The 26,932-nt window shown below is 43.2% G+C and overlaps 1 protein-coding gene across 3 annotated transcripts in view; it reads right to left on the reverse strand.

Annotated features, from left to right (window-relative positions):
- PLEKHB2 (pleckstrin homology domain containing B2) overlaps nt 1-22,879 on the reverse strand; it is a 47,887-nt gene extending 25,008 nt beyond the window's left edge. For 2 of the 3 annotated variants that reach the window (XM_088831090.1, XM_055398132.2), the window contains exons 1-4: nt 22,756-22,879; nt 7,860-7,904; nt 6,070-6,222; nt 4,661-4,763 (exon numbers count right to left, since the gene is read on the reverse strand). In XM_088831090.1, the coding sequence (XP_088687216.1) occupies nt 4,661-4,763; nt 6,070-6,222; nt 7,860-7,896 (293 nt within the window). In that variant the 5' untranslated portion in view covers nt 7,897-7,904; nt 22,756-22,879. Of the gene's footprint in view, nt 1-4,660; nt 4,764-6,069; nt 6,223-7,859; nt 7,905-22,445; nt 22,470-22,755 lie in introns of those variants that run through there. The other variant, XM_088831088.1, reaches the window with a different exon arrangement.
- Between the last annotated feature and the right edge of the window lie 4,053 nt (nt 22,880-26,932).

Below are 26,932 nucleotides of genomic sequence, written 5' to 3' on the forward strand. Positions count from 1 at the left end.
TAAAGGACAGAAACGGTATGGACCGAACAGAAGCAGAAGGGACTAAGACGTGGCAAGAATACACAGAAGCACTGTACAATAAAGGCCTTGATGACCCAGATAACCACGACAGTGTGGTCACCCACCTAAAGCCAGACATCCTGGAGTGTGAAGTCAAGTGGGCCTTAGGAAGCATGACTACGAACAAAAGCTAGAAGAGGTGATGGAATTCCACTTGAGCTATTTAAAATCCTAAAAGATGATGCTGTTAAAGGGCTGCACTCAGTACGTCAGCAAATTGGGATGACTCAGCAGTGGCCACAGGACTGGAAAATGTCAGTTTTCATTTCAATCCCAAAGAAAGGCAATGCCAAAGTTCAAACTACCAGACAATTGTGCTCATTTCACATGCTAGCAAGGTAATGCTCAAAAATCCTTCAAAGTATGCTTCAACAGTTTGTACACCGAGAATTCCCAGATGTACAACCTAGATTTAGAAAAGGCAAAGGAATCAGAGATCAAATTGCCAATATCCATTGGTTCACAGAAAAAGGGAATTCCAGAAAAACATCTACTTCTGCTTCATTGACTACACTAAAGTTTTTGACTGTGTGGATCACAACAAACCCTGGGAAATTCTTAAAGTGATGGGAATACCAGACCACCTTTTCTATCTCCTGAGACACCTGTATACAGGTCAAGAAGCAACAGTTAAGAATAAGTCATGGAACAACACACTGGTGCAAAATTGGGAAAGAAGTACAGCAAGGCTGTATTTTGTTACCCGGCTTATTTAACTTATATATACAGAGTACATCATGCAAAATGCCAGTCTGGATGAAGCTCAAGCTGGAACCAAGGCTGCTGGGAGAAATATCAACAACCTCAGATATGCAAATGATACCACTGTAATGGCAGAAAGTGAAGAGGAACTAAAGAGCCTCTTTTTTATAACTAGAATTTAATTAATTTTTTATTGAAGGATAATTGCTTTACAGAATTTTATTGTTTTCAGTCAAACCTCAACATGAATCAGCCATAGGTAAACATATATTCCCTCCTTTTAGAAACTCCCTCCCATCTCCCTCCCCATCCCACCCCTCTAGGTTGATACAGAGCCCCTGTTTGAGTCTCTTGTTAAGTGTGATAGAGGAGAGGGAAAAAGCTGGCTTAAAACTCAACATTAAAAAAAACTAAGATCATGGCATCCAGTCCCATTCTGCTCAGTTCAGTTCGGTCACTCAGTCGTGTCCGACTCTTTGTGATCCCATGAATCACAGCACGCCAGGCCTCCCTGTCCATCACCAACTCCAAGAGTTTACCCAAACTCATGTCCATCAAGTCGGTGATGCCATCCAGCCATCTCATTCTCTGTCGTCCCCTTCTCCTCCTGCCCCCAATCATTCCCAGCATCAGTGTCTTTTCCAATGAGTCACCTCTTCACATGAGGTGGGCAAAGTACTGGAGTTTCAGCTTTAGCATCAGTCCTTCCAATGAACACCCAGGACTGATCTCCTTTAGGTTGGACTGGTTGGATCTCCTTGCTGTCCAAGGGACTCTCTCAAGAGTCTTCTCCAACACCACAGTTCAAAAGCATCAGTTCTTCGGCGCTCAGCTTTCTTCACAGTCCAACTCTCACATCCATACATAACCACTGGGAAAACCACAGCCTTGACTAGACAGACCTTTGTTGGCAAAGTAATGTCTCTGTTTTTTAATATGCTATCTAGGTTGGTCATAACTTTCCTTCCAAGGAGTAAGTCCCATTACTTCATGGCAAATAAATGGGAAAAAGTAAAACAGTATCAGATTTCATTTTCTTGGGCTCCAAAATCACTGCAGACAGTGACTGCAGCCATGAAATTAAAAAATGCCTGGTCTTCGGAAGGAAAGCTATGACAGATCTAGACAGCGTACTAAAAAGCAGAGACCTCATTTTGTCAACAAAAGTCCTTCTAGTCAAAGCTATGGTTTTTCCAGTAGTCAGGTACAGACATGAGAGTTGGACCATAAAGAAAGCTAAGCACCGAAGAATTGTTGCTTCAAACTGTGGTGCTGGAGAAGACTTGAGAGTGCCTTGGACAGCAGGGAGATCAAACCAGTTAATCCTAAAGGAAATTAATATTCATGGAATATTCATTGGAAGGACTGATGCTGAAGCTCCAATACTTTAGCCACCTGATGCAAAGAGGCGACTCCTTGGAACAGACTCTGATGCTGGGAAAGACAAGGCAGGAGTAAAATGGGATACATGTGATGAGATGGTTGGATGGCATCATCGACTCAATGGACATGAGTTTGAGCAAACTCTGGGTGACAGTGAAGGCCTGGTGTGCTACAGTCCATGGGGTCACATAGAGTCGGACACAACTGAGCTACTGAATAACCACCACCCACGTTATAAAGTGAAGATCAAACATATATGAAGCAGTGAGCACACAGCCCAGTTCAAAGGAACTGTACACACAATGTACACACGCTTAAATTACTGACTAGTAAAAATACAGAGATCCAATTTATAAAACAGTAGCAAACTAGCTTGATGTGCTCATGTCTCCATTCGTCTGTATGAAAGCTACATCTCTTCCAGAAAGTGACATTTATGATTCACTAACTTATATGCAGCGGAGAAGGCAGTGGCAAGCCACTCCAGTACTCTTGGCTAGAAAATCCTATGGATGGAGGAGCCTGGTAGGCTGTAGTTCGTGGGGTTGCTAAGGGTCGGACACGACTGAGCGAGTTCACTTCCACTTTTCACTTTCACACATTGGAGAAGGAAATGGCAACCCACTCCAGTGTTCTTGCCGGGAGAATTCCAGGGACGGGGGAGCCTGGTGGGCTTCTGTCTATGGGGTCACACAGAGTCGGACACAACTGAAGTGACTTAGCAGCAACTTATATGCAGAGTACATCATGAGGAACGCTGGGCTGGAAGAAGCACAAGCTGGAATCAAGATTGCTGGGAGAAATATCAATAACCTCAGATATGCAGATGACACTACCCTTATGGCAGAAAGTGAAGAGGAACTCAAGAGCCTCTTGATGAAAGTGAAAGAGGAGACTGAAAAGGTTGGCTTGAAGCTCAACATTCAGAAAACAAAGATCATGGCATCTGGTCCCATCACTTCATGGGAAATAGATGGAAAAACAGTGGAAACAGTGTCAGACTTTATTTTCGGGGGCTCCAAATTCACTGCAGATGCTGATTGCAGCCATGAAATTAAAAGATGCTTACTCCTTGGAAGGAAAGTTATGACCAACCTTGATAGTATATTAAAAAGCAGAGACATTACTTTGCCAACAAAGGTCTGTCTAGTCAAAGCTATGGTTTTTCCCGTGGTCATGTATGGATGTGAGAGCTGGACTGTGAAGAAAGCTGATCGCCGAAGAATTGATGCTTTTGAACTGTGGTGTTGGAGAAGACTCTTTGAGAGTCCCTTGGACTGCAAGGAGATCCAACCAGTCCATCCTAAAGGAGATCAATCCTGGGTGTTCATTGCAAGGAATGATGCTAAAGCTGAAACTGCAATACTTTGGCCACCTCATGCGACGAGTTGACTCACTGGAAAAGACTCTGATGCTGGGAAAGGTTGGGGGCGGGAGGAAAAGGGGACGACAGAGAATGAGATGGCTGGATGGCATCACCGACTCTGTGGACATGAGTTTGAGTGAACTCCGGGAGTTGGTGATGGACAGGGTGGCCTGGCGTGCTGTGATTCATGGGGTCGCGGAGAGTTGGACACAACTGAGCGACTGAACTGAACTGAATATAAGTAAGAATGTAAAAAAGACACTACATCTGGCATTTAAAATAAACCCTGAGGTTTAGCATGCCTATATTGAGGATAAGAATATATGTAAAATGCAGGGTCAGACACTCTAACAAAGTGGCCAGCTGGATTTTATAAAAATGTCATATACATATGAATATTTTAACATACAGGAATATTATTATAATCTCTATTAATGACTTCTCAAAATGTCCAGAGTTAACCTATGGTATTGGTAGAGTGTGGACAGAAAAACAAAAATTCAGAGTTTTCAAGATTCTCGTCCTACATTAATGCTATGTATGGGATGTTATGGGATGAGAATTAATAAAGGTGGGCTTTCCTTCTTGTATTTCTATACTCTTTCTTCAGAGATAGCAAATAGGAGTGAGAACCATCAAAAGAGGGCAAAGGCTATATAATACAGATGTCAGTGCTATTTTAAAAGATATTTACATTAAAATAACAAGATTTAATGGTAATTCCTTGCTAGTCCACAGGTTAGGATTCTGCATTCTCACTGCTGTGGGCAGGTCTGATTACTGGTTAGGGAACTAATATCCCACAAGCCAGGCAGCACAGCCAAAAAAATCACAAGATTTAAGAACCCACTTGGCCATGCCCATCATCCAATGCACATCTAGTAACGAGAAAAGAATGCAAAGTGACTATACCTAATACTTTCTGCCATACTCACTATATCAGGACACTGCATGAGCAGCTCTGTAGAGGCAGAAATAAGCATCAGGGTATCAGACATGGACTAAGACACTGTTAACATTCCTTTCACACACCTAAGTCACTTATTCTGCTGCCTAAAGGAAAACTTAACTCCCATTCTTTTCCTTTCCTGCAACTAGAAATTAAAACAGAAAGTACTTTTTAAGTTAAACACATCAGAAAAAACTTACAAACAATCATCTGTGCTTTCTGCACAAAGACTGATGGTTTTTCCATCTCGGCAAACAATCTGCAGCATACAGTCTTTTGGCTTCCCATCTGGTGGCTGAATATCTATAAAAAATATATAGAAATATTAACACCACTTTTTCCCCCCAAGGATTTCTTCCTAATAGATAAGCAAACGACCAGTACTTCAGAACACTGCAATTATAAAACATCTTTAGTCTGCCCTACAGAACCAAACACATGAATCATTACTCCGTACTAATTAGACTTCCTGCAGGAGAAACAAGTAAGCCTCTTCAAGAGGGCATCCACATATGGTGACACACAGAACAGCCCAGACATCAGAAGAATAAGCCCAATGAAAAGTGTTGCAGAGCATCAGTTACTAGAATACTTACTTCTTTTATTCACAGGAAGCATCAAACTACATCGCTGCTTTAGAAGTGAAAATCAGATGTTCAAAGTATTTCTGGGACTTCTCTGGTGGTCCAGTGGTTAAGAATCTGTCTTCCAATGCAGGGAATGGGGGTTTGATTCCTGGTTAGGGAACTAAGATCCCACATGCCACAGGGCAACTAAGCCCAAGCAAAAGCCCGTGTGATACAACCAGAGAGACTATGCGCCACAATTGCTAAGCCCACACACACTACAGCTCAGGCACCACAACGAGAGAGAAGTCTACATGCTGCAACAAAATACCCAGCAACAAAGATCTCACATGCGGCAGCTAAGACTCGACACAACCAAAATAAATAAATATTTTTTTAAAAAAACTCATAAAAAGAAATAAAGTATACCTGTGTACCAAGAAGTATAAGACCTATGATATCTAAGCCTGGTTCAAGTAAGAATTTCAACAACTAGTCCATAGAAACTTTGTTTCAAGAACCTATATGGGCAGGATGTTATAACACCAATGGTTACTACAGCAGACTCTGTACTCCAGAGCTAATAAAACAGGGAAGTTCACATATGCCATTAATTAGGAATAGAAAAGTCTGTGCTTATTAAAAAACTATTCCTTCAAAATTTACATAAGAGGTAACTCCGGGAAAGATCAGATTTTAAGAAACTGACCAGAGCCACTATCAATAAGCCAGTTCCTGAGTCACAAACTCTAAGCTACCTAGAGCAGCTCCATCCTTCTTGGGGCTCCCAACACTCTGATTCCTTAGTTCTCCACCACTTTCTTCATGAGAGAGAACAGAAATGTGGACTGATGGGTCTATTCAGAGGAGAAAATTAACCTGCCGACCCATATGGGTTATAATCAGGTGTCTGTCTTCATCTGCCTACATGAAACCCTTCTTTGATCTGTAAATGAAAGCAAAGTGGCTAAGAAAGAGGAATCACTCCCACCAAGAATGGGGACGGGTAGGTGACAAAAGCTGGACACGGCAAACCCACTTACCCCGACACTCATGTCCCATGCGGATGTTGATGCAGTCCACTGGCATGTGGACCTTATCTTCCACACTCTGCCGAGTCTGGTCATCATAATAGATCAGGTGACCATCTGACCACAGGTCAAACCAATTCTTCTTCCAGCGCTTCAAAATAGTACCTGAAAAAAAGTGGAAATGTTGGCTTTGAGTGGAAAAGCAAGGACTTTGTCCTCTGATTCACAGGTAACAGAAACAAAAGAAACCTTCCTCTTGCCCCAAAAATATCCCTGCAGATGCCTGTCCAGGGCAGTCTACGGAAATGGGAGTGAAAGCAGACCCGGACTGCACCAACACTCATGCTGCACCAGGGCTGCAGGCAGCATACGCTAAGATGAGAATTTCACTCTTATGAGAATGCTGCCAACTTAAGTTTCAAAACATAAAAGAAAAAAAAGCTGAATAAATTTTGAGCTAATGAAACATGTCGAGCATTTAACACTCCATGCAGCATATCTAAACCTTCCGAGTAGTATCTAACTGCTAGATTGATTAGAAAATGTTGGACTATAAACTCTCTACTTAGAAATAACAGTAATACCTCTTCTTCTGGAAAATATCTTTCTCTTTCTATTGAAAGGCCTTCATGTACACTTTTCTCTAACATTCACCTTCCCTTACAGCCCACAGTGTGGGGGAGTCTCCCAGCCTGAAGCTATGCAGAGGCAGGCTCAGACTGGACACACCCACTCCCAGGGCCTGGATCCCATCCAGCATGCATCCATCACAGTCTATCAATTTGAGAGAATGCATCCTTTCATTTGTAATCTTGGACTAGGCATTTAACTTCACAAAACTCTAATTTCCTTGTCAGCCAAAAAGGAAAACTAAAAGTCGTCCCTGCACCGTATCTGTGCCTAACAGCTACATCTTTCGTTCCTAGACGCCCCAACTGTAGGCCAAAGTGCACAAATTCCACTGCACGTGCCTCTCCAGATCTCCCATGTCCACTGCAGGTATCAAAAGAATATTCCTCACAGCAGCGTTCCGAATTTCTCTGACCACTATCAAGCACCCACCGTGCTGAGAGGGGCAACCACAGCACTTGCCCAAATTGATAAATAACTGGCATCCAGGACTGACTTGATTGGCAGCACCTGAGCTGTGCAAAAACTACTGAAGAGGGCCACCCAAACACAGACAGGTATGGTCACTGGCTGGGGAGTGCCAGCCTAGCGCCACACCTGCCGTCAGAGCCCTGACCGCAGAGCCCTAAACTAGACGGTCAGTCCACAGAGCTGAGTCTAAAAAAACGAACTCAATCTCATAGGGGAAGAACTGTCTCCAGAGGCCTTCTGGAGATAAAAAAGATTTGGTTTTAGGTAAACGCACTCCCTCAGGTCAAATCTTAATCTATAATTGAAGACTCCAGTATTTCAGAATCTCATCACTGTTCAATTCCTAGATGAGACAGTTATTTCCTACAAAGTAAGCAGTACCTCCATAGTAATATACCAGCTCAGCTTGGGTAGACTAAGAACCTCAGGTCAGCCATTAATAATACAGAATGCTAGTAAGAAAAACCAGCAGGGACTACTATCCCCTGGTTTCTGTCAAGGAAGTAACCAAGAAGCAGCTTCATGGGTGCAGAAAAACAGTTCACAGAAACCTAAAAATCTGCACGAGGAAATCCAGAGCAACAGCATTACTAAGACTTTGTTATCTGTTTGTAAATATCAGCAGTATCAGCCACAGAAATAAAAGATAAGTCCTAAGGCAACTCTAAACCCCAACCAAGGGGCTCAAGTCCTATACTCACTCTGTCGCAGCAACCATCCACTCTTCACAAATGCCATTTTCTCACCTACAGAAAAAAAATAGGCAGGTTCAAAATCATATTCAGAAAAGAGAATGACCCATATTAACTGTTTTTACTCACTTCTAACACCAAATGTGTGTGGTTTTTCCATACCAGTAACCAATTCTCAGGACACCAACTGGATGTCTACTGATTCAGGTGGATTCCAACACTAACTATGTGGAGTTAGCATCAGACGTCACAGCTTCAATTTTCAGTTCCACAAGAGTGCTCCCACTTTAAAGAAAAGTCCTAGGCCTATTGTATTTCTGATGTATAAACTGAAAGATTTATACATCTAAATTGATTTATTTATACATATAAATTCATATAAATATATACTGACTCCCTCCTGAGATTCAATAATCTGCTATGGCTCACAGAACTCAGGAAAGCACTTTACAATTTTCTGTTTATTATAAAAGGATTCAACTCAGGAACAGCCAAATGGATGAGATGAAGAGTGCAAAGTGTGCAAGCAGAGCTTCCACTGCCTCTCCGGGCACCACTTCCCAGCATCTCCATGCGACCACTGGAACTCTGTCATTTATGGGTTCCTGTGGTGTTGGAGAAGACTCTTGAGAGTCCCTTGGACTGCAAGGAGATCCAACCAGTCCATTCTAAAGGAGATCAATCCTGGGTGTTCATTGCAAGGACTGATGCTAAAGCTGAAACTGCAATACTTTGGCCACCTCATGCGACGAGGACTCACTGGAAAAGACTCTGATGCTGGGAAAGGTTGGGGCAGGAGGAGAAGGGGACGACAGAGAATGAGATGGCTGGATGGCATCACCGACTCTGTGGACATGAGTTTGAGTGAACTCCGGGAGTTGGTGATGGACAGGGAGGCCTGGCGTGCTGTGATTCATGGGGTCGCGGAGAGTCGGACACGATTGAGAGACTGAACTGAACTGAACTAAAGGAGATTCCATTAGGTAGCCATGATTACATCACTGGACACTGGTGATTAAGCGGCAGTCTCTCTGCCACCTCTGGAGGTCCAGGAATGAGACTGAAAGTTCTAACCTTCTCATCACAAGCTTGGCTCCTCTGGCAACCAGCCCCATCCTGAAGTCACCGAGGTGCACCCCACACCCTCATCCCACCTCCACACCAAGAGTCATCTCATTAGTATAAACTCAAGTACAGTTGAAAGGGGTTTCAGTTCAGCTCAGTTCAGTTCAGTCGCTCAGTCGTGTCCGACTCTTTGCGACCCCATGAACACCCAGGACTGATCTCCTTTAGAATGGACTGGCTGGATCTCGGTTTACAATGAATTAAAAAAAAAAAAACAACTCCTAATGCCTCTAATCTCTCAGAAAATGCCAACGTTTCAGAAGTTCATATGTTTCTCATCATATCACAAAATCACAGTCCTTTGGTCTCTCTGTCCTTACTCCTTTCAGCTGGGTAAAGGACCAAGGTCATTTTATCTCACTGGCCATCTGGAATTTACCTAATACCTCGTTAAAGGGGCCAATACAACCCCCCACACATACATTCTAGCTTTTAGCCTCACCACCCTGCCCACCTTTTTAAAAGACTAATGCTGAAACTCCAATACTGATGCAAACAGCCAACTCACTGGAAAAGACCCTGAAGCTGGGAAAGACTGAAGGCAGAAGGAGAAGAGGGTGACAGAACCTGAGATGGTGGGATGGCATCACTGATTCAATGGACATGAACTTGGGCAAATTCCAGAAGATGGTGAGGGACAGGGAGGCCTGCAGTCCATGGGGTCACAAAGAGTCAGACAGAACTTGGCAATTGATAAACAACGATCCTGTCTACCTTACTAAGTCTAACTCCAATTAGGTCTAATAGAGATAAAGCAGCCCCAGAACACAAAGATTCAGCTCTGTCAAGGACTTATGACTTCTCCTAACATGGCTGGAATCGTGGGGCTCTGTGATTCAGCTGCCTAAGCAGTACCCTGGGTGTGCCCTGCTGCTGCTGCTGCTGCTGCTAAGTCACTTCAGTCGTGTCCGACTCTGTGTGACCCCATAGACAGGAGCCCACCAGGCTCCCCCGTCCCTGGGATTCTCCAGGCAAGAACACTGAAGTGGGTTGCCATTTCCTTCTCCAATGTGTGAAAGTGAAAAATGAAAAGTGAAAGTGAAGTCGCTCAGTTGTGCCCGACTCTTAGCGACCCCATGGACTACAGCCTACCAGGCTCCTCCATCCATGGGATTTTCCAGGCAAGAGTACTGGAGTGGGGTGCCATTGCCTTCTCCGGGTGTGCCCTAATGACTTTACATAGCCCAGTTACAGTTGGGCGTGCATGGATGTCAGCAGGTAGAGTGGCAGGTCTCTTTGAAAAAGTTCAAAGAGCAGAACTCACACACACACAAAAAAAAGTCTAATAACTTTAACTCCATAAAAATAAAAACCTGAGTGGCAAAAGTAAAGAAAACCAGTAAAAGACTAAGAAAAATACATTTTACAACCATATACATGGCAGCAGTGAGTTAACTTCCCTCACTTACAAAGCCAACTTACATCAGAAACAGCAATCATTTGGCAGTTCCGAGAAAAAGAAACATCAAAGGGCAAAAAACTCATAAGCTACTCCATTTCTCTCTCAATTCAAATAACAAAATTCAAATCACAAGTTAACAACATTACCTATTATAGCGCCACAAATGAAAGAAACTATGATACCCAGAAAGGAGAAAGCATAATGGCAGGAATGAAAACTGCTGCAATCTTTTGGGAGGAGAATTTGACAATATCCATCCAAATTTTAAACATTCATACACTCTGACCTAACAACCTCAACATTACTAGGAATGTGCGTCCTTGATACACAAGCAGTGTCACCCACATATGCATAACACTATCCCCAACCAGAGGCCCCTTCACACATGGCAGATCATCATAAAGACGTGAAAAGGACTGAAGCAGAACAGTGTGTGCTAATGAACACACAGAGCTGGTATCAACCAGCACAACTGTCCTCTGGAAGGTATCATAAAACTGTTAATAATGTGTACCTCTGAGGAGGGCAATGAGGCAATGCTGAGTGTCAGAGAAGAGGGCAAACACTCAGGCCTATTACAACTTTCTGTACTATTTGAGTTTTTAAAAACAGTTTGCAAATATTGTATCATTTTATTTATTTATTTAATTCTTGACTGCACTGGGTTCGCTGCTGCCTGAGGGTTTTCTCTAACTGTGGTGAGCAGGGGCTAGTCTCCTCTTGTGGCACATGGGTTCTGGGGTGTGCGGGCTTCAGCACTTGGCACACAAGCTCAGTAGTCACAGCTTGTGGGCACAGAGCATGGCCTCAGTAGTCATGGCACACGGGCTTAAGCTGCCCTGTGGCACGTGGGGTCTTCCCAGGCCAGGGATGGAACACACCAACAGATATTATCTGGAGGCTGAAATTATGAGCTACTTTTGTTTTCTACTTAAGCATTTTTAGGTATTCTCTTAAGACACAAAAGTTTTGGAAGGTTGGCAAAACGGAGCACAAGCCCAAGTAGCCACCTCAAAAGAACAAATGAGCTCTCCTTCATTTAATGTTTCCCACGTCTAAGTACAGCTCACGAGTCATCCTACATTTCAGCATCTTCAAAATGAACGTTCTTAGTCTCCCTGAAGTTTTTGCCAATTCACGCTGTTTGTCCTCACCAAGAAAGAAAAGATGCTTTTCATCTTTCTCTCCCACACTGAGACACTCAAACATACAGTCCCAGATGAACTAGATGCACAGTCAGTCTCTTCTTTCTCCCAGAGGATGTGCCTGCTGCTTACTGCTGCTGATGGTGAGGGTACACACCTGAGGCAGCTGACTGTTCAGAAGGCAGTGCTAACTGCTAAGCCACTGACTCACCTAACCAGGAAAATTTCCGCTAATGCAAAGCTTTCCATTAGGCAAAATGATAGGTTTCATCATTACTTAAACCGAGCTGAACTAGTTTTCTGCAACTTGCAGCCTATAATAAGGGTCCCCAACCTCCAGGAAGCAGACTGGTGTGGTCTATGACTTGTTAGGAATGGGGCCACGCAGCAGGAGGTGGGTGGCAGACAAGCAGAGCCTGCTACCCACAATCCACTGGACCATGAAAACAGTCCCTGGTGCAAAAAAATTGAGGACAGGTGGCCTGTAACATCCCTAAAACAATCATTTACTTTCAAAAAGATTTGAGGCAGAGAAATAATACTATTATATTTTCATTCAACAAATATTCTTTGAACATCTGATGTGTGCCCAGCCTTGCAGCAGACACTAAGGATAAAGCAGTGACCAAGCCAAAAGCCCCGCTTTCATGTTAGTTGACACTCTAATGGAAGAAGAAGATTAAACTTGGAAGTGAAAAAGACAGGGGATGGATGTTATAGACTGCATCACATCTCTGCAGAGATATTACCACCCCAAAACATAAAACTGAATGGTATTCACTCATGCCAAATCCTGGGTATTTATACTAGAACTTCCTACAATCGTTAACAGAAATTTGTTTATTTTCCTTCTCATGTGACAAGGAAAATAGTTGGGATTAGGCCAAAAATTACCTGTAGGTATTGGGAGCCACCTAGTTTACAATACATACATAAAACCTGACTGAAATGTTGCCACACAAGTTTGCTGGTGGATGTGGAACCAAGTGAACAGTGTAAAAATGTGGAGCAATAGGAAGGAGTTTCCCAAACTTCTGTGGCAAATTTTTTAAAATCTCTAATGATTGATGTTCCTTTGGCTATATTTGTTGACATTCATCATAGTCAAAATGGCAGCTCAGCCTAACACTGAAATTAAGAGCAGCTTCATTTATTCACGGGTCTTCAAGAATCCAAGACCAACAACTTTACGTGCCTGTAAGATTAACACCCCAAGTTTGAGCAAGTTCCAGGGGTTGGTGATGGACAGGGAAGCCTGGCATGCTGCAGTCCACTGGGTCTCAAAGAGTCGGACACAACTGAGTGATTGAACTGAACTGAAAATTAACATCCAGATTAACCCAAAACTGAACATTCACATCCTGGATCCACTAGCATCCAGGAAGATAAAGACTTAAAAAGAGAGTTCCTTAAGGACCGAGAACTTTCCAGTTATTTACTAACTGTATGCATCAACATTTGAGTTGCCAGATATCGTGCCTATGTTTTCTTTGGCATTTGCTTGGGGGTGAGGCTGGATTTCTTTCACTTTTCAGGTAGATGTGACTCAAGGGGATGTCAACAAGAGAAAACTGAAAACCCGACTTGGAAATCAATTTCAGGCCACTTGAGGCAAGATTTAAAACAGGAATAAAACGGAAGAAAAAAAAAAGTTTCTACATAGATAGGACAACATTATAAATGTAACTCTGGCACGTCTAAATAGTTCAAAACTAATGAAGAAAGGGAAAAGTAGATTATCACAAGGTAGAAACAAACTTAAACTGAAATTAGCAACAGAAACTCATGACTTTTTGAAAAAGGGTAATTGTTCTGCAGACTCAGGTATCTTCTTATGTAGTATCATCCTGTCTACCCTTAATCATTATATTGAACAATCTTACATACCCAGATATTTATCTCTAATACTGGTCTCCTCTAAAAGGAACCCGTACTCCTTGAAAATGAGCTGGTTACAATTCAGGGACAAGATACCTAAGATGTCTTATTGTCAAAAAAACAAAGGTGCTCTCAAGAAAAAAAGTCAACCAGCTAAAGAAAGGGTATTTTACGGCCAAACTGTGAGAACACAAGTGCCAATGTGAAAACAGTAACTACAGTTCATTAGAACCAACTGAGGCTAAAAGGCATCCTAAGTATAAAAATTATTAAAACCATACAGCCACATCACTATAAAATGTGCTTGAGAAAACATACACTGTGACTTCAATTTCATAATGAAGGGGATGGTGGTTAAAAATAACAGGTCAAACAATTTGATTTGTGTAATTACTTCCCCTTACTAAATAACTCAAAGTTACAGCATTAACAGTAAGAGATATTTGTTATTTACAGTCTAAGATGTTAGAATTTCTTTTTTAAAACAAAAAGTCTATAGAGTTCTGAGTTAAGGACTCAAATGTACTTAAACACAGGCAGCAGAGAAGACTGTAGGAACAGGCTACAAACCATCCAAAACCTTAAAAACCTCTCTATCTCCAACAAAGAGGCGTGCGTCCTTGTGTCTGCAGCCTCTTCTGTCAGGCGCCACGCTGGATATCACACCACTACGTGCAGCACGTTGCCTCATCAGCAGGAGCATCCTCAGCCTCTGGCTCCCAGCCCTTAAGCGAGACACAACTCAACACAGACACCAACACAGGGCCACACAGATAAGAGATGCCAAGGGTAACAAGGACATAAACAAGAGCAGCTGCCTCATCTGCTCCTAAATGATCCGCCTTACCGATGCTGGACCACAGCTACATCTTTTTATCTCGAGCCCGTCCCCTGCCAAGTTCCTCCAGTATATCCTGAGCCCCGATCACAGAGCAGAGCAGGAGGGATACTGCCTGTCACTCAGCCTACTTGCCCTCAGCCTTGCAGAGCGTTCTCATGCCACTGCCCAAAACAGGTCCATCATCAGCCTAGACCAGTTCCTGGTCCTGGATCCTGCTAGCCTGCCCTGCCTTGAGGTTACCTAGGATAGGATAACTCAGTGCTCAGAAGGGAAAAAGAAACAAAGGCAGACTTTAAATATCCATATTCCCATTTTTCCATCTACAGTACTTAGAAATATTACATATTTCTAGAAAATCCATATTTCTTGTCACTAAACACTTCAATTCACATGAGAGTTACTTTCAAAGAGAGAAAACACAACAGTGACATTAAAATGAGAATCCAAGACAAATGATCTATTAATAATGTAAAGATCACCCCTCCTGGTGACTGCATTGCTATTTTCAACATTAACGACGAATTAAAAACCTAATCTGCTTTCTCATGAAATGAATTTTAGTTGCATAAATCCACAAAGGCAAAAAGAACGGCAACAGAAACAAAAGCGGATGAGCTGCTAAGAACACTGTGAAAGGTCTAAAGTAAATGAACAAGTAGTAACTAATAAATATAAAATTTAGCTTTCTCTGCTTTTCATGTGCTAACAATCAAAACAGAGCAAGCCAACCCTAGTCACAGAACACTGTGAAGATTCAGGATTTAGAAGTATGAGATAATTCTAAAGGTGGGGGAGATTGTCAGAATTTACTGAACATCTTTAAGAAGAGTCACTAGGCCCCCTAACACATCCAGGCTACTATCTTCCCCAATCCTGAGGATTTCCTTTCGGGAAAAGCTGAAACACAGAGGATTTATCTAGTCTTGGTGACATCAGGGATAGCTCAGAGTGGAAGTGAGAAGTCACACTTAGAGGAGTAACAGAGTAAGTGAATAGCTTGAACTTCCTTTTCTCTTCCTTTACTTAACTCCCAGACTCTTCAGGTGTGGGCAAAGGCCACAGCCCAAGGCTCATTGATACTGATAAATTTTTTTTTTTTTCTATAAAACAACTGACCTCTGCCTAAAACCCTAGAAGAAAGCTCACCAAGTAGTAAACTTTAAACAAACATATAAGCTTCCAGTCCATTTTTTAGCGTCTTAAATAGAAACAGCATGTGTGCTCAGGCTTCGCAGGGAGTGGCAGTGGGAGAGAATCCGCCTGCCAACGCAGGAGGCATAAGAGACACGGGTTGATCCCTGGGCAGAAAAGATACCCTGGAGTAGGAATATCCCCTGGAATGGCACCCCACTCCAGTATTCTTGCCAGGAGAATCTTTTGAACAGAGGTGCCTGGTGGGCTACCATCAATACGGCTACAGAGAGTAGGATTTGACTAAGAGTCTGAGCACAGCATGTATGTTCAGGCATCTGAGGAAACCTCGAGATAAGAGACTAAAAAATATAAGATTTAAAAAAAAAAACCTGAAACTTTCACAGGAATTAGAAACAACTGCAAGGAGCAAAGGAAAACTTTTAAAAAAGTTATTAGGTTAGTGAAAAAGTAACTCCCGTTTTTCACTGTTGAACTTTGCCATTTGATATTGGAATACATTCTTAAATAAAAATGGTTATGTTAAACATCATTTATGTTTTTTGGCTAATGACTTATTACTTGCTATTTATTTTATATTTATTTTAAACCATGGAAATGATGTTAGACAAAAAGCAAATTCGAGCTATTTTCTTACTCGAGTTCAAAATAGGTCATAAAACAGTGGAGACAACTTAAAACATCAACAACACATTTGGCCCAGGTTGCTAATGAATGTACAGTGCAACAGTGGTTCAAGAAATTTTGCAAAAGAGATGAGAGTCTTGAAGATGAGGAATGCAGTGGCTAGCCATGAGAAGTTGACAATGACCAACTGCAAGCCATTACTGAAGCTGATCCTCTTAAAACTACAGAAGAGGTAGCCAAAGAACTCAACATCGACCACTTTACAGTCATTAGGCATTTGAAGTAAAATGGAAAGGTAAAAAAGCTCGATAAGTGGGTGCCTCATAAGCTGACTGCAATTCAAAAAAACGGTTGATCTGAAGTGTTTGTCTTCTCTTACTCTACACAGCAACAACAAACAATTTCACAACCTGATTGTGACGTGTGGCAAAAAGTGGATCTTATACAACTGATGAAGACCAGATCAGTTGGTGGACTGAGAAGCAGCCTCAAAGCACTTCCCAAAGCCATACTTACACCGAAAAAAGGTCATGGTCACTGTTTGGCAATCTGCTGCCAGTATGATCCACTACAGCTTTCTGAATTCTGGCGAAACCAATACATCTGAGAAGTATACTCAGCAAATCGGTGAGATGCACTGAAAACTGCTACACCTGCAGCCCAGTGGTCAACAGCAAGGGCCCAATTCTCTGCAACAACACCCAACTGCATGTCGCACAACCAACGCTTCAAAAGATGAATGAACTGGGCTACAAGGTTTTCCCCTTGTGCCATATTCACCAGACCTCTTGCCAACCAACTACCATTCTTCATGCATCTCGACAGTTTTTTGCAGGGAAAATGCTTCCACAACCAGGAGGCGGCAGAAAATGCTTTCCAAGAGTTCACTGAATCCTGAAGCATGGATTTTTATGCCACAGGAATAAACAAACTTATTTCTCATTGACAAAAATGTGCTGATTGCAATGGTTTCTATTTTGATTAATAAAGATGTATTTGAACCTAGTTATGATTTAAAATTCATGGTCTGAAACCGCAACTACATTTGCACCAACCTGATCCTGGGTGTTCATTGCAAGAACTGATGCTAAAGCTGAAACTCCAATACTTTGGCCACCTCATGCGAAGAGTTGACTCACTGGAAAAGACTCTGATGCTGGGAGGGATTGGGGGAGGGAGGAGAAGGGGACGACAGAGAATGAGATGGCTGGATGGCATCACCAACTCGATGGACATGAGTTTGAGTGAACTCCGGGAGTTGGTGATGGACAGGGAGGCCTGGCATGCTGTGATTCATGGAGTTGCAAAGAGTCGGTCATGACTGATCAACTGAACTGAATACTGTTATCAGAGAAATGATACACAATATTGTAGCCAAAAAATAAAATGTTCTAAAATAGAAACATTCAGAGCTCTCAGTTTAAAATGATTAATCAAATCTAAAATACAAGAGCATAAAAGATTATGATGGAAGAACTCTCTGAAAGAAGAAAAAAAAAAGGCCAAGAAATGAAAAAAAAAAATAAATAAAGGATAACCCTGGATATAAAGCATTCTGCTTACAGGAGAATTTCATAAATAAACCACTGGAAAAAGGTAGAAAAAATACTATACAAACATTTTCCAGAAGATGACAATGCATTTCTAGACACAAAAGCTTCAATGAGTGTCCAGCAAGATTAATTTTAAAAGATCTTCAGTTCAGTTCAGTCGCTCAGTCGTGTCCGACTCTTTGCCACCCCATGAATCACAGCACACCAGGCCTCCCTGTCCAACTCCCGGAGTTCACTCAAATGCATCGTAAGGTTTAATCGAAATTGCAGACTCTACAGACCAAAAATAGAACTTAAAACTTCCGGGGGGGGGGGGATGGTGAAGTCACATAAAGGATAAACAAAGCATAAGGGCATTTTTATCAACAATACTGGAAGCTGGAAGGCAATGAATCAGTATCTTCAAAATGCTGAGAGAAAATTATGTTTAAGCCAGAATTCCATACCAAACTATTAATCAAATAGAAAATAAGGACATTTACATACATGCTCAAAGATTTAAGATTTACCTTCCATGCACCCGACTCCGTTTCCAGAACCTAGTGAAGAATGTATTCCACCATAATGAGAGAGGAACTAGGGAGCCAATAATGAACAAAGGGAAAGAAAAAGCCCAGGATGAAGGTGAAGGAAAGTCACACAGGCCTAGAAAAGAAACCAGTCCAGATTGGAGGACAGTGGAAAGGGACAGAAATTGACATTTCTGGTAAACTCAATAAGTGTGTTTACAGGAGGCAAAAGTCTTCCATGGCAGGAAGTCAAAGATTACATCTAAATCAACAGCAATGTTATTGCATCTCAAATACAAAAAAGGCAGCTAAAAAAACTAGTTGTCTCTAGTTAATGGAAAGTGAGTGGGTTTTTGACTCTTAGGCTTAAAGGGCTATTTGGATTTTCAATTTACGTATATACATTATTTTGATAAATGTGAACATGTAGGCAATAATTTTAATTATTCTTAAATATATTTTTTAAAAATCTCTAAATGAACACCATTTACCTGAACCTTCCTTCTAATAGTTCTTAGTTTTCAAAATGGAGGGAGAAACTTGTTATATTTTTAGGAATCAAAAATCATAAAGTATGATTCTGATAATAAGCTTTTAAAAATTCATAGACCCCAATGTTTCAGAGTACAGGCTTTGAAGTCAAAAGAACTGCGTTTAAATCCTGGCTCAATCACTTATAAATCACTTTGGGCAAGTTACTTAGCTTTTCCAAGCCTTTTTCTTCATCTATGAAGTGAGAATACTAATACCTACCTGGATAAGATGTTTGGAAAATTGGGTAAAATAGCTTGTGCTTGCATAGTGCGTGACAGTTACTAAAACCAACAAATGGTAGCTGCTCCCACAGCAATTATTAATACTATTTTTGCTATTATTTCCTCACCATCCACCTAAAACTTGCCCAAAACATTCTAGAAGACAAAAGCACATCAGGCTGCTTCTCAAATGGCTTAGAAGACTTACTAAGATGCCCCTGGCTGTCAAAATTTGAACACATAGTAGAAGGAAGGGAAGAAAAAACACAAACCTCAAAACCCTTCCCAGAATACCTAACTACATTAGTCTCTGAAGAAACAATAACAGCTTTCTGACACACCGTGCTGAATTTCATTTTCCCTGTGTGTCTGTGTGTGTGTGTGCACATGCCCACAAACGCTTCATCGCTCAGTCGTGTCCGACTCTTTGTGACCTCATGGACTGTAGCCTGCCAGGCTCCTCTGTCCATGGGATTCTCCAGGAAAGAATACTGGAGAGGGCTGCCATTCTCTTCTCCAGGGGATCTTCCCCACCCAGGGCTCAAACCCAGGTCTCCTGCACAGCAGGCAGATTCTTTACCTTCTGAGCCACCAGGGAAGCTATTATTTATACCCTGGAGCAGGATCTAATGCATAAACTTAAAACTCGTTGGTTCTACAGGACAGAATACCAGCAAACTAGCCGCAAAATAGCCACATACATTACTCACATACCAATAAAACCTACAAGAAGTTTTAAAAATACAAATCATATTCAACATTTCATTTTTGGGGGGTGCACTTCTTGGTTTATGGGATCTTACTTCCCCACCGAGAGATCAAACCAAGAATCCTGCCCTCCCCACAACCTTGGGGCAGTGAGAGCACCCAGCCCTAACCACTGAACCGCCAGGGAATTCCTCAAGTCAAGTTACTTTGAATATGAACTCAAATCACTTTAAAAATCATTGAATCCTAAAGGGGACGAATTTAAAAGATGGAAAGAATATTGCCTTTGGAATGTGACAGTTCTGAACTAAAAGTCCACTTTGCCTGGCTCGATTAGTAAGCACTGTCCAAGGAATATGACTACCTCAAGAATGGTATCTGGAGACTTCCCTTGCAGTACAGTGGTTAAGACTCCAAGCTCTCACTGCCAAGAGCAGTTCAATCCCTGACTAAGATCCCACAGTCGCACAGCTGGGCAAAATTTTTTTAAAAAGTGATATCTGTTCTTTCTGTACCTACACATTTCACAAAGTCACTCCTAGGGGCTTCCCTGGTGGCTCAGTCGGTAGAGTCTGCCTGCAATTCAGGAGACCCTGGGTGGGGAAGACCCGCCGGAGAAGAGAATAGCAACCCACTCCAGTATTCTTGCCTGGAAAATCCCATGGACAAAGGAGACAATCCATGGGATCCCGTAAGAGTTGGACACGACTGAGTGATTAACACTTTCACTTTCAGAGGAACTAGTATTTTAGCCGTAAAATTACTTCCTTATCGAAGGAAGGAAAACTTTGTTCTTCAAGGACTCTAAAACAACATTATCATTCAGAGGTCAGTTCATATTTGGTGTTGGCCATTTCACGTAGCAATCTATTTTTAATAACAAACACAATACAAGCACTCATCAAAGGACAGACAGACTAAAACAAAGAGGCGTTCAATACTCTGTACTCAGGATCAAACTCAGGAGCAAATATACAGTCAATAAAATATGACTGATCAACTAGCCCACTTTTTGTAACTTTTTAAAGAATATTTATTTGGCTGCACCAGTCTTAGTTGTTGCATGCAGGATCTTCCACCTTTTTATTGCAGCATGCAGGATCTTTAGTTGCAGCATGTGGATCTAGTTCTTTGACCAGGGATTGAACCCCAACCCGGTGCATTGGGAGTGCAGAGTCTTAGCCACTGGACCACCAGAGAAGTCCTTTTGTGACATTTTTAATAGTTTATTTTATTCAGCAGTTTTTGGTAGTTACTGACACTGATAAAGTAATTCTTTAATTTCTTTAGACATCCAGTAAGAAACAAAAAAGAGGACAGGAGAAAGAAACCAAATATTAATGTAGGATAGCAACGTGGTAAGTCCAGCAAACTTTCTAGAGTGAATCAAGAAAAACCTCTATTTTCCCAAGAAATAATATGACTACCTCAAGAAGGGTGTCTGTTCTTTCTACACCACCGACCTACACATTTCACAAATTCAGTCTCCGAGAATATCAGGTTATTTACTTACAGAATATGCTCACACCATTAAAAACATGCTAGTAAAGAAACGGCGTTAGGTTCTGAGTTCTTTTCTGCAATCTCCTTCAGTAAGCAATTACTGACCACCTATACTGTGCCAGACATTCTCACCTGCCAGGATAATCCTGCAACATATGTTTGATTCCTGCTCTCAAGAGATTTGGGAGGCAGTGGGGGGAAGGGCCGGGGCATTAGTTAAGCCATCACTACCACACAAGAGTAAACACTAATCACAAGGGAAGACCAGACAAGCACCTGCCCAGCTCTCTCCCCAACAACCACCTTCTATCAATAACCATCAGACCAGTCCAATCCAGCCCAGGGTTAGGAACTTCCTGGGCCCAGGGGACATGCTGAGCACAGGAGAACCAGCTGCAGGAGCAGTCTTGCTGCACAAGAACATAAATACATCTACTGTACTTTGGTCATTATTTGTCAGACATTAAGGGTCGTAAACAAACAGGTAGTTAACAGGGCTCGGGGCCCTAATTCCCCCTGCCTTCGTGACCGAGACAAGTCACTTCCCGCACTGGAACTGGTCTCCTCAAAGTCCATCAAGACCCAGGAACTTCCCTTCCTTTAGACAAAAGCGCTGCTCCCTCTGGCAGTGGCTCTACCCGGTCCTATTCAGAAAAGACAGTTTAAAAAGACGCAAGCTTCTCAGGAGGCACAGTCAACAGTCAATTCCAACACGGTTTAGAATTAACCATGTCCCCCTAGATTTTTTGATACTGTGACCGCTCACAGTATCATTCCTTTCCCCCGCTCACCCTAGAAACCTGGAATTTTACTATTCGGCCATTTATAAACACATTCCTATGTAAGTTACTCTACTTTTGAGTTAAAAGCACAGAAATACACTACTGTGACGCGAAATGAAAACCCCTGATCTCTGAGATTCCTAATGTACTTAGCAGGTGAGACAATCAAATGTCAAAAAAAGACATAATACAATTAGGAGCACTTAAAACTTAAGACACTGCAAAACCAAGAGTAGATGAAACCAAGCGGAGAAGGGCCCCACAGGCGAGCGCAAAGCTTCAATGCCATTCCAGACTCAAGGAGGATGAGACCTCCGGGTGGGAGGAGAACCAAGGAGTCCAAATCCCCTGGGCCGGCGGGACAGCAGGGGCGGAGTTCCGCGCCCACACTGCAGATGGGCAGCGAGCCGGCGGGGGCACCTGCAGGAAGGGCGGCGGCAGCGGCAGGAGCTCTCCAGCCGGGGGGGGGAGGCTCTAGAGAGCGAGGGAAGGAGCCGCTGGGGGGTCAGCTCGGATGGGGCGCGGCCGCGCAGCTCCTAGTGAGGCTCCAGAAGAAAAGAAATCAAGGACGCAGGGAGGGGGTTTCCTCTGGAGAAGACACGGGCGGACGGCTACCGGAGAGGCTCGGGGGCGCGGAGCTTGGCGGCCTGACAGGGGGGTCCGCGCGGCGGCGGCTCCCGGACGAGCCTGGGGCGCCCGGGGAGAGGCGGGACGCAGAGAAGGAGGGGAACGGAGGGGAACGAGGGGGAGGGGAGGGCCCGGGCGGCGCTGGGGCGCGGACCGGCCTCTCCAGACGAGGCTCCGGGGGACCGCCGCCGGGGCGGGGAACGCAGGGCGCGGGCCCGGGGTCTCCGCGGATGGGCGCGGGGTGGCTGGGCCCGGCCTGAGGGGGGTCTGCGTCGCCAAATCCGGCAGGAATATTCACCTGCAAAGCCTCCGACCACCACCGCGCACGGAAACAGATCCGGAGCGGAAGGACACCGCCGAATTACTGGGCTCGGGCGGACTCACGCTGGCGTCCGGGCCTTCGGCAGACGTCACGCCCCCCCGGCGCGCATGCGCGGGGCTCGCAGGGCGGGCCGGAGGTGCGGCGGGGCCCAGAGCCTGACGTCGACGGCGGCGGAGGCGGGGGGGGGGTCAGCCTTCAGTTTCAACTAAACCGGAACAGCAGACTCACCTGATATTGCTTGTAAATACCACTTTCCCGCGAAGGGAGCTGGGCAGGGCTCTTGAGAGGTACCGGTGACTCTAGAACTGGGGCCTGCAGCATCCCATAGCGCCATAAATCAGGAATGCTCACAAATACGTATAGGTGTGTCAAGGGACAAAGGACTCAACCTGCAAGAGCTCCCAGTGCCCAAACCTGCACAGTTATAATTTAAAATATAAAGTGAGTATACCAGAGTCTATTCTGCTGTAAATAAATAAATATATTATTTGGGAAGGGAGCTAAGTCTTCCTTATAAGAAGAATTCTAATGAATCACACTCCATCCAGAGGATTTATTAATCGCCACCCACCCACCCCTGAGCATGAGCTGTACATAGTCATTCCCTCCCAGGGTAAGTGTTGGCAAAAGGAAAAATTACTTAACGGTGAAGAAACCTGTCAAACACTACTCAACCACATGATCAAGGTTAATATAAACAGCGGTGTCTTTTTGATACTATTTACCCTTAATATGACATAATGACAAGGTCACTTTTCCTACAGTCTTACTCCCCCGAAAAAGCATAGCCCTAGTCTAACTATGAGAAGAACATCAGACAAATCTCACTTGAGGGATATTCCACAAAATACTTCACCAGTATTCCTCAAAACTCAAGTAGTGAAAACCAAAGGAAGACTGAGAAACTTACATGCAATGTAATGTCCTGGATGGGATCCTGTAACAGGGGGAAAAAAAAAAAAAAGATGTTACTGAAAATTCATAAATTCCAAATTCTTATTTTAGTTAACAGTAATTATTAGTCATTTTTAGTTCTGACAATTGTACCATGGTTATGTAAGATGTTAACAAGGGGTAACTGAGTGACAGAAATACTCTTTCAGTATCCTGGGGGATGCTTACCGTCTTAGTGGAGCTACAGGTCTAACTGACTACCTTCAGTGTTAGATATCTTTCAGAGCTTCGATTTGGAGGGTCCAAAAATACACTAGCATGTTGTCTTTGAGTGACAGGACTCCAGATGACTTAATTCTTCTTCCTGCTTTTCTGTACTTTGGAAATTTTCTTTAATGAATCAGTGAAACAACTTAAAAACCACTTTAACAAATTAACAAGAAAAAGTAGTAGCTGAGTCCAGTTGTAGGTAGATAGATGTTCTGGGAACTGGAGCAGGTACACCTGTTAGTAAGCTTTCTGCTTTAGTAAAATTGGCTTTCTGTCCAAGCTTGCTGACAAGAAAAGTACAGTAGGGAGAAAGCTAACCTTGGGTAAGTCACACATTTCGCAATACTGAATATGTGGCCAATACTGAAAGGGATGCTTCAGGGAGCCACACTGAAATTGTTTCCGTCAGTTGCCTGACTCCTTGGCTCCATTAACTGTGTGGTACTCAAGTCAAGCAAACTAAACTATGACCTGATTAGCCCCACTTCCCAATTACTAGCACTGCTTTATACTGAAAAACTGAGAGTGACAAGTTCTTGTGGTTAAAAAAGAATTTCTAGATAAGACATGGAACTTGCCTGGTGGTCCAGTGGTTAAAAATCCACCTGCCAGTGCAAGGGGCACGGGTTTGATCGCTCGTCTGAGAAGATTCTACAAGCTGCCAGGCGACGAAGCCCGTGCACCACAGCCACAGAGCCTCCGCTCTAGAGCCAGACAGCGGCAAGGCCTGAGACGCGAGCGCAGAGAGCCAGTCCTCCTCGACGTGAGACGCTGCCACAAGGAGAAACCCGCACACTGCAAAGAAGAGGAGCCCCTAACCGCTGAAACTAGAGACCGGCGAGGAAAACCCAGCACAGCCAGAGTTAATTTTAAAAAATTTAAAAATAGGACACGAAGTAAAATGTCATCTCCCTCCCACACCCCGCATAATCTGGAATGAGAATATTCCAAGCAACAGGAGGTAGTAGACATATGCCGCTACTGCTAAGTCACTTCAGTCGTGTCCGACTCTGTGCGACGCCATAGACGGCAGCCCACCAGGCTCCCCCGTCCCTGGGATTCTCCAGGCAGGAACACTGGAGTGGGTTGCCATTTCCTTCTCCAATGTGTGAAAGTAAAAGGTGAAAGTGAAGTCTCTCAGTCGTGTCCGACCCTTAGTGACCCCACGGACTGCAGCCTACCAGGGTCCTCCATCCATGGGATTTTCCAGGCAAGAGTACTGGAGTGGGGTGCCATTGCCTTAGACATTCTTTTATTTCCCACTTCCTTTACTTGTCCTAAATGAATCACAATTCTCCTGTTCTACTTATGGATTACTGTTCCCGTGCCCCGCAGTATCTGTCTGTCTAAAGCAGAGGTACCACTTGGGGTAGAGCCGTAGAACGTCACCACCTTCACAGTTTTCATCAGTACCCCAAATCCCTCCCAACAGACATAAAGTTCTAGTGAGAACTGACTGTGGGGCAAGTCAAAGCAAAGTCCAACCCAGAACAGAAAGCTCTTCCACCAAACTTGATACACTTTTGCTCCTACTATGAGGAAGTGCTGGAACTGCCTCTATTGGTAGGAAACAAATTTTTGTACACTTAGATTTGACTTTATTTTGCCCTCAACATCTACTGAGAAGCCTTGGCTTCCTTCAGTTGAGTTCATTTCTTCTGAGGAGAGCAGTTGGGTTTTTGCTCACTATAAACATGAAACTACCATCGTACAAGAATGGGGAAGACAGGTGAGATCCAGCTGTGGCACAGGCAGCCTTGCAGTTACTATTCCTGTTTCCAGGTTCATTTCTCACCACCTTTCCCCTCTGCCCCCATCACACCTGCTTTGGGTTGCAGCTTTTTCTGCCTATTTGAAGCATCCGATTGAAAGTGAGTCCCTTCCCTCCCAACTGCATGCACCAGGGCCTCTACTGCTGCTTCAGTTTTCTCTGATGTCTATTATTTTTTAAACATTTATCATCTATTTCATAAAAGTCTAAGGAGAAATGAAAAAGTTTGTTCTTGATCTGCCGTCTTGAATCAGAAGCCTCTGACCCCAGTTGCTTTCTTTCATGGTCAGTTATCTCAAATTTTCAGTTAACGGACAGTGTCCTTAACTTGTTTTCTAGAACTATTTGGGACTTTTAAAAATACCTTCTTGGGGGACTTCCCTGGTGATCATTGGTTAAGAATCCACCTGCCATTGCAGGGACACTGGTCTGATCCCTGGTCAGGGAAGCTCCCACATGCCACGAGGCAACTAAGCCCGTGAGCATGACTGTGTCAGCACACTAAAGCCCTCGAGCCTCGACAGTGGAACGCAGCACATGGAGAAGCTCATGCACCATGCACTGCAGCTAGAGAGTAGCCCCTGCTTGCCCCAACTAGAAAAAATCCACACGCAGGACCAAAGACCCAGTGCAGCCAAAAAAAAACTTTGTGGACTTCCCTGGCGGTCCAGTGGCTAAGACTCTGAACTCCCAAAGCAGGGGGCCTGAGTTTGACTCCTGGTCAGAGAACTAGACCCCACATGCCACAGCTAAGACCCAGTGCAGTCAAATAAATAAATAAATATTGAAAAATAATTTTAAAAATACCTTTTCTTTTACCTTAACAGGGCCTTGGAAGGGAAGAGATATAGATCTCTGTGTTCATCCCAATGTGCCTCCAAAAACATTGCCTCCAGCTAGTGAACAAAAAACAGTATTTTCCTACTAAACCCTCAATTTATATATAGTTGACAAGAAAAACCACTGACTCCAATAAAAAAACAGGCAAAGGATATATGAACAAATCATTCCTATAAGAAAACATGCAAATATAACAAATATTTTTAAATGACTCTTGTCTGGAATCTAACAAATGCAAATTAAAACAAATGAAATATCAATTATCAGTGATCAATTTTAAAAAGATTTTTAGTGAAATACTCAATAGAAGTGATAGGGACAGAGTAAAGCGACAAAGCAGGTGATTAAGTAGTTAATCCCACTTGGAGATTAAAGTAG

This window comes from Moschus berezovskii, chromosome 2, assembly GCF_049115385.1.
Source record: "Moschus berezovskii isolate FMDL1 chromosome 2, NW_MosBer_1.0, whole genome shotgun sequence".
Classification (NCBI taxonomy): Eukaryota; Metazoa; Chordata; class Mammalia; order Artiodactyla; family Moschidae; genus Moschus; species Moschus berezovskii.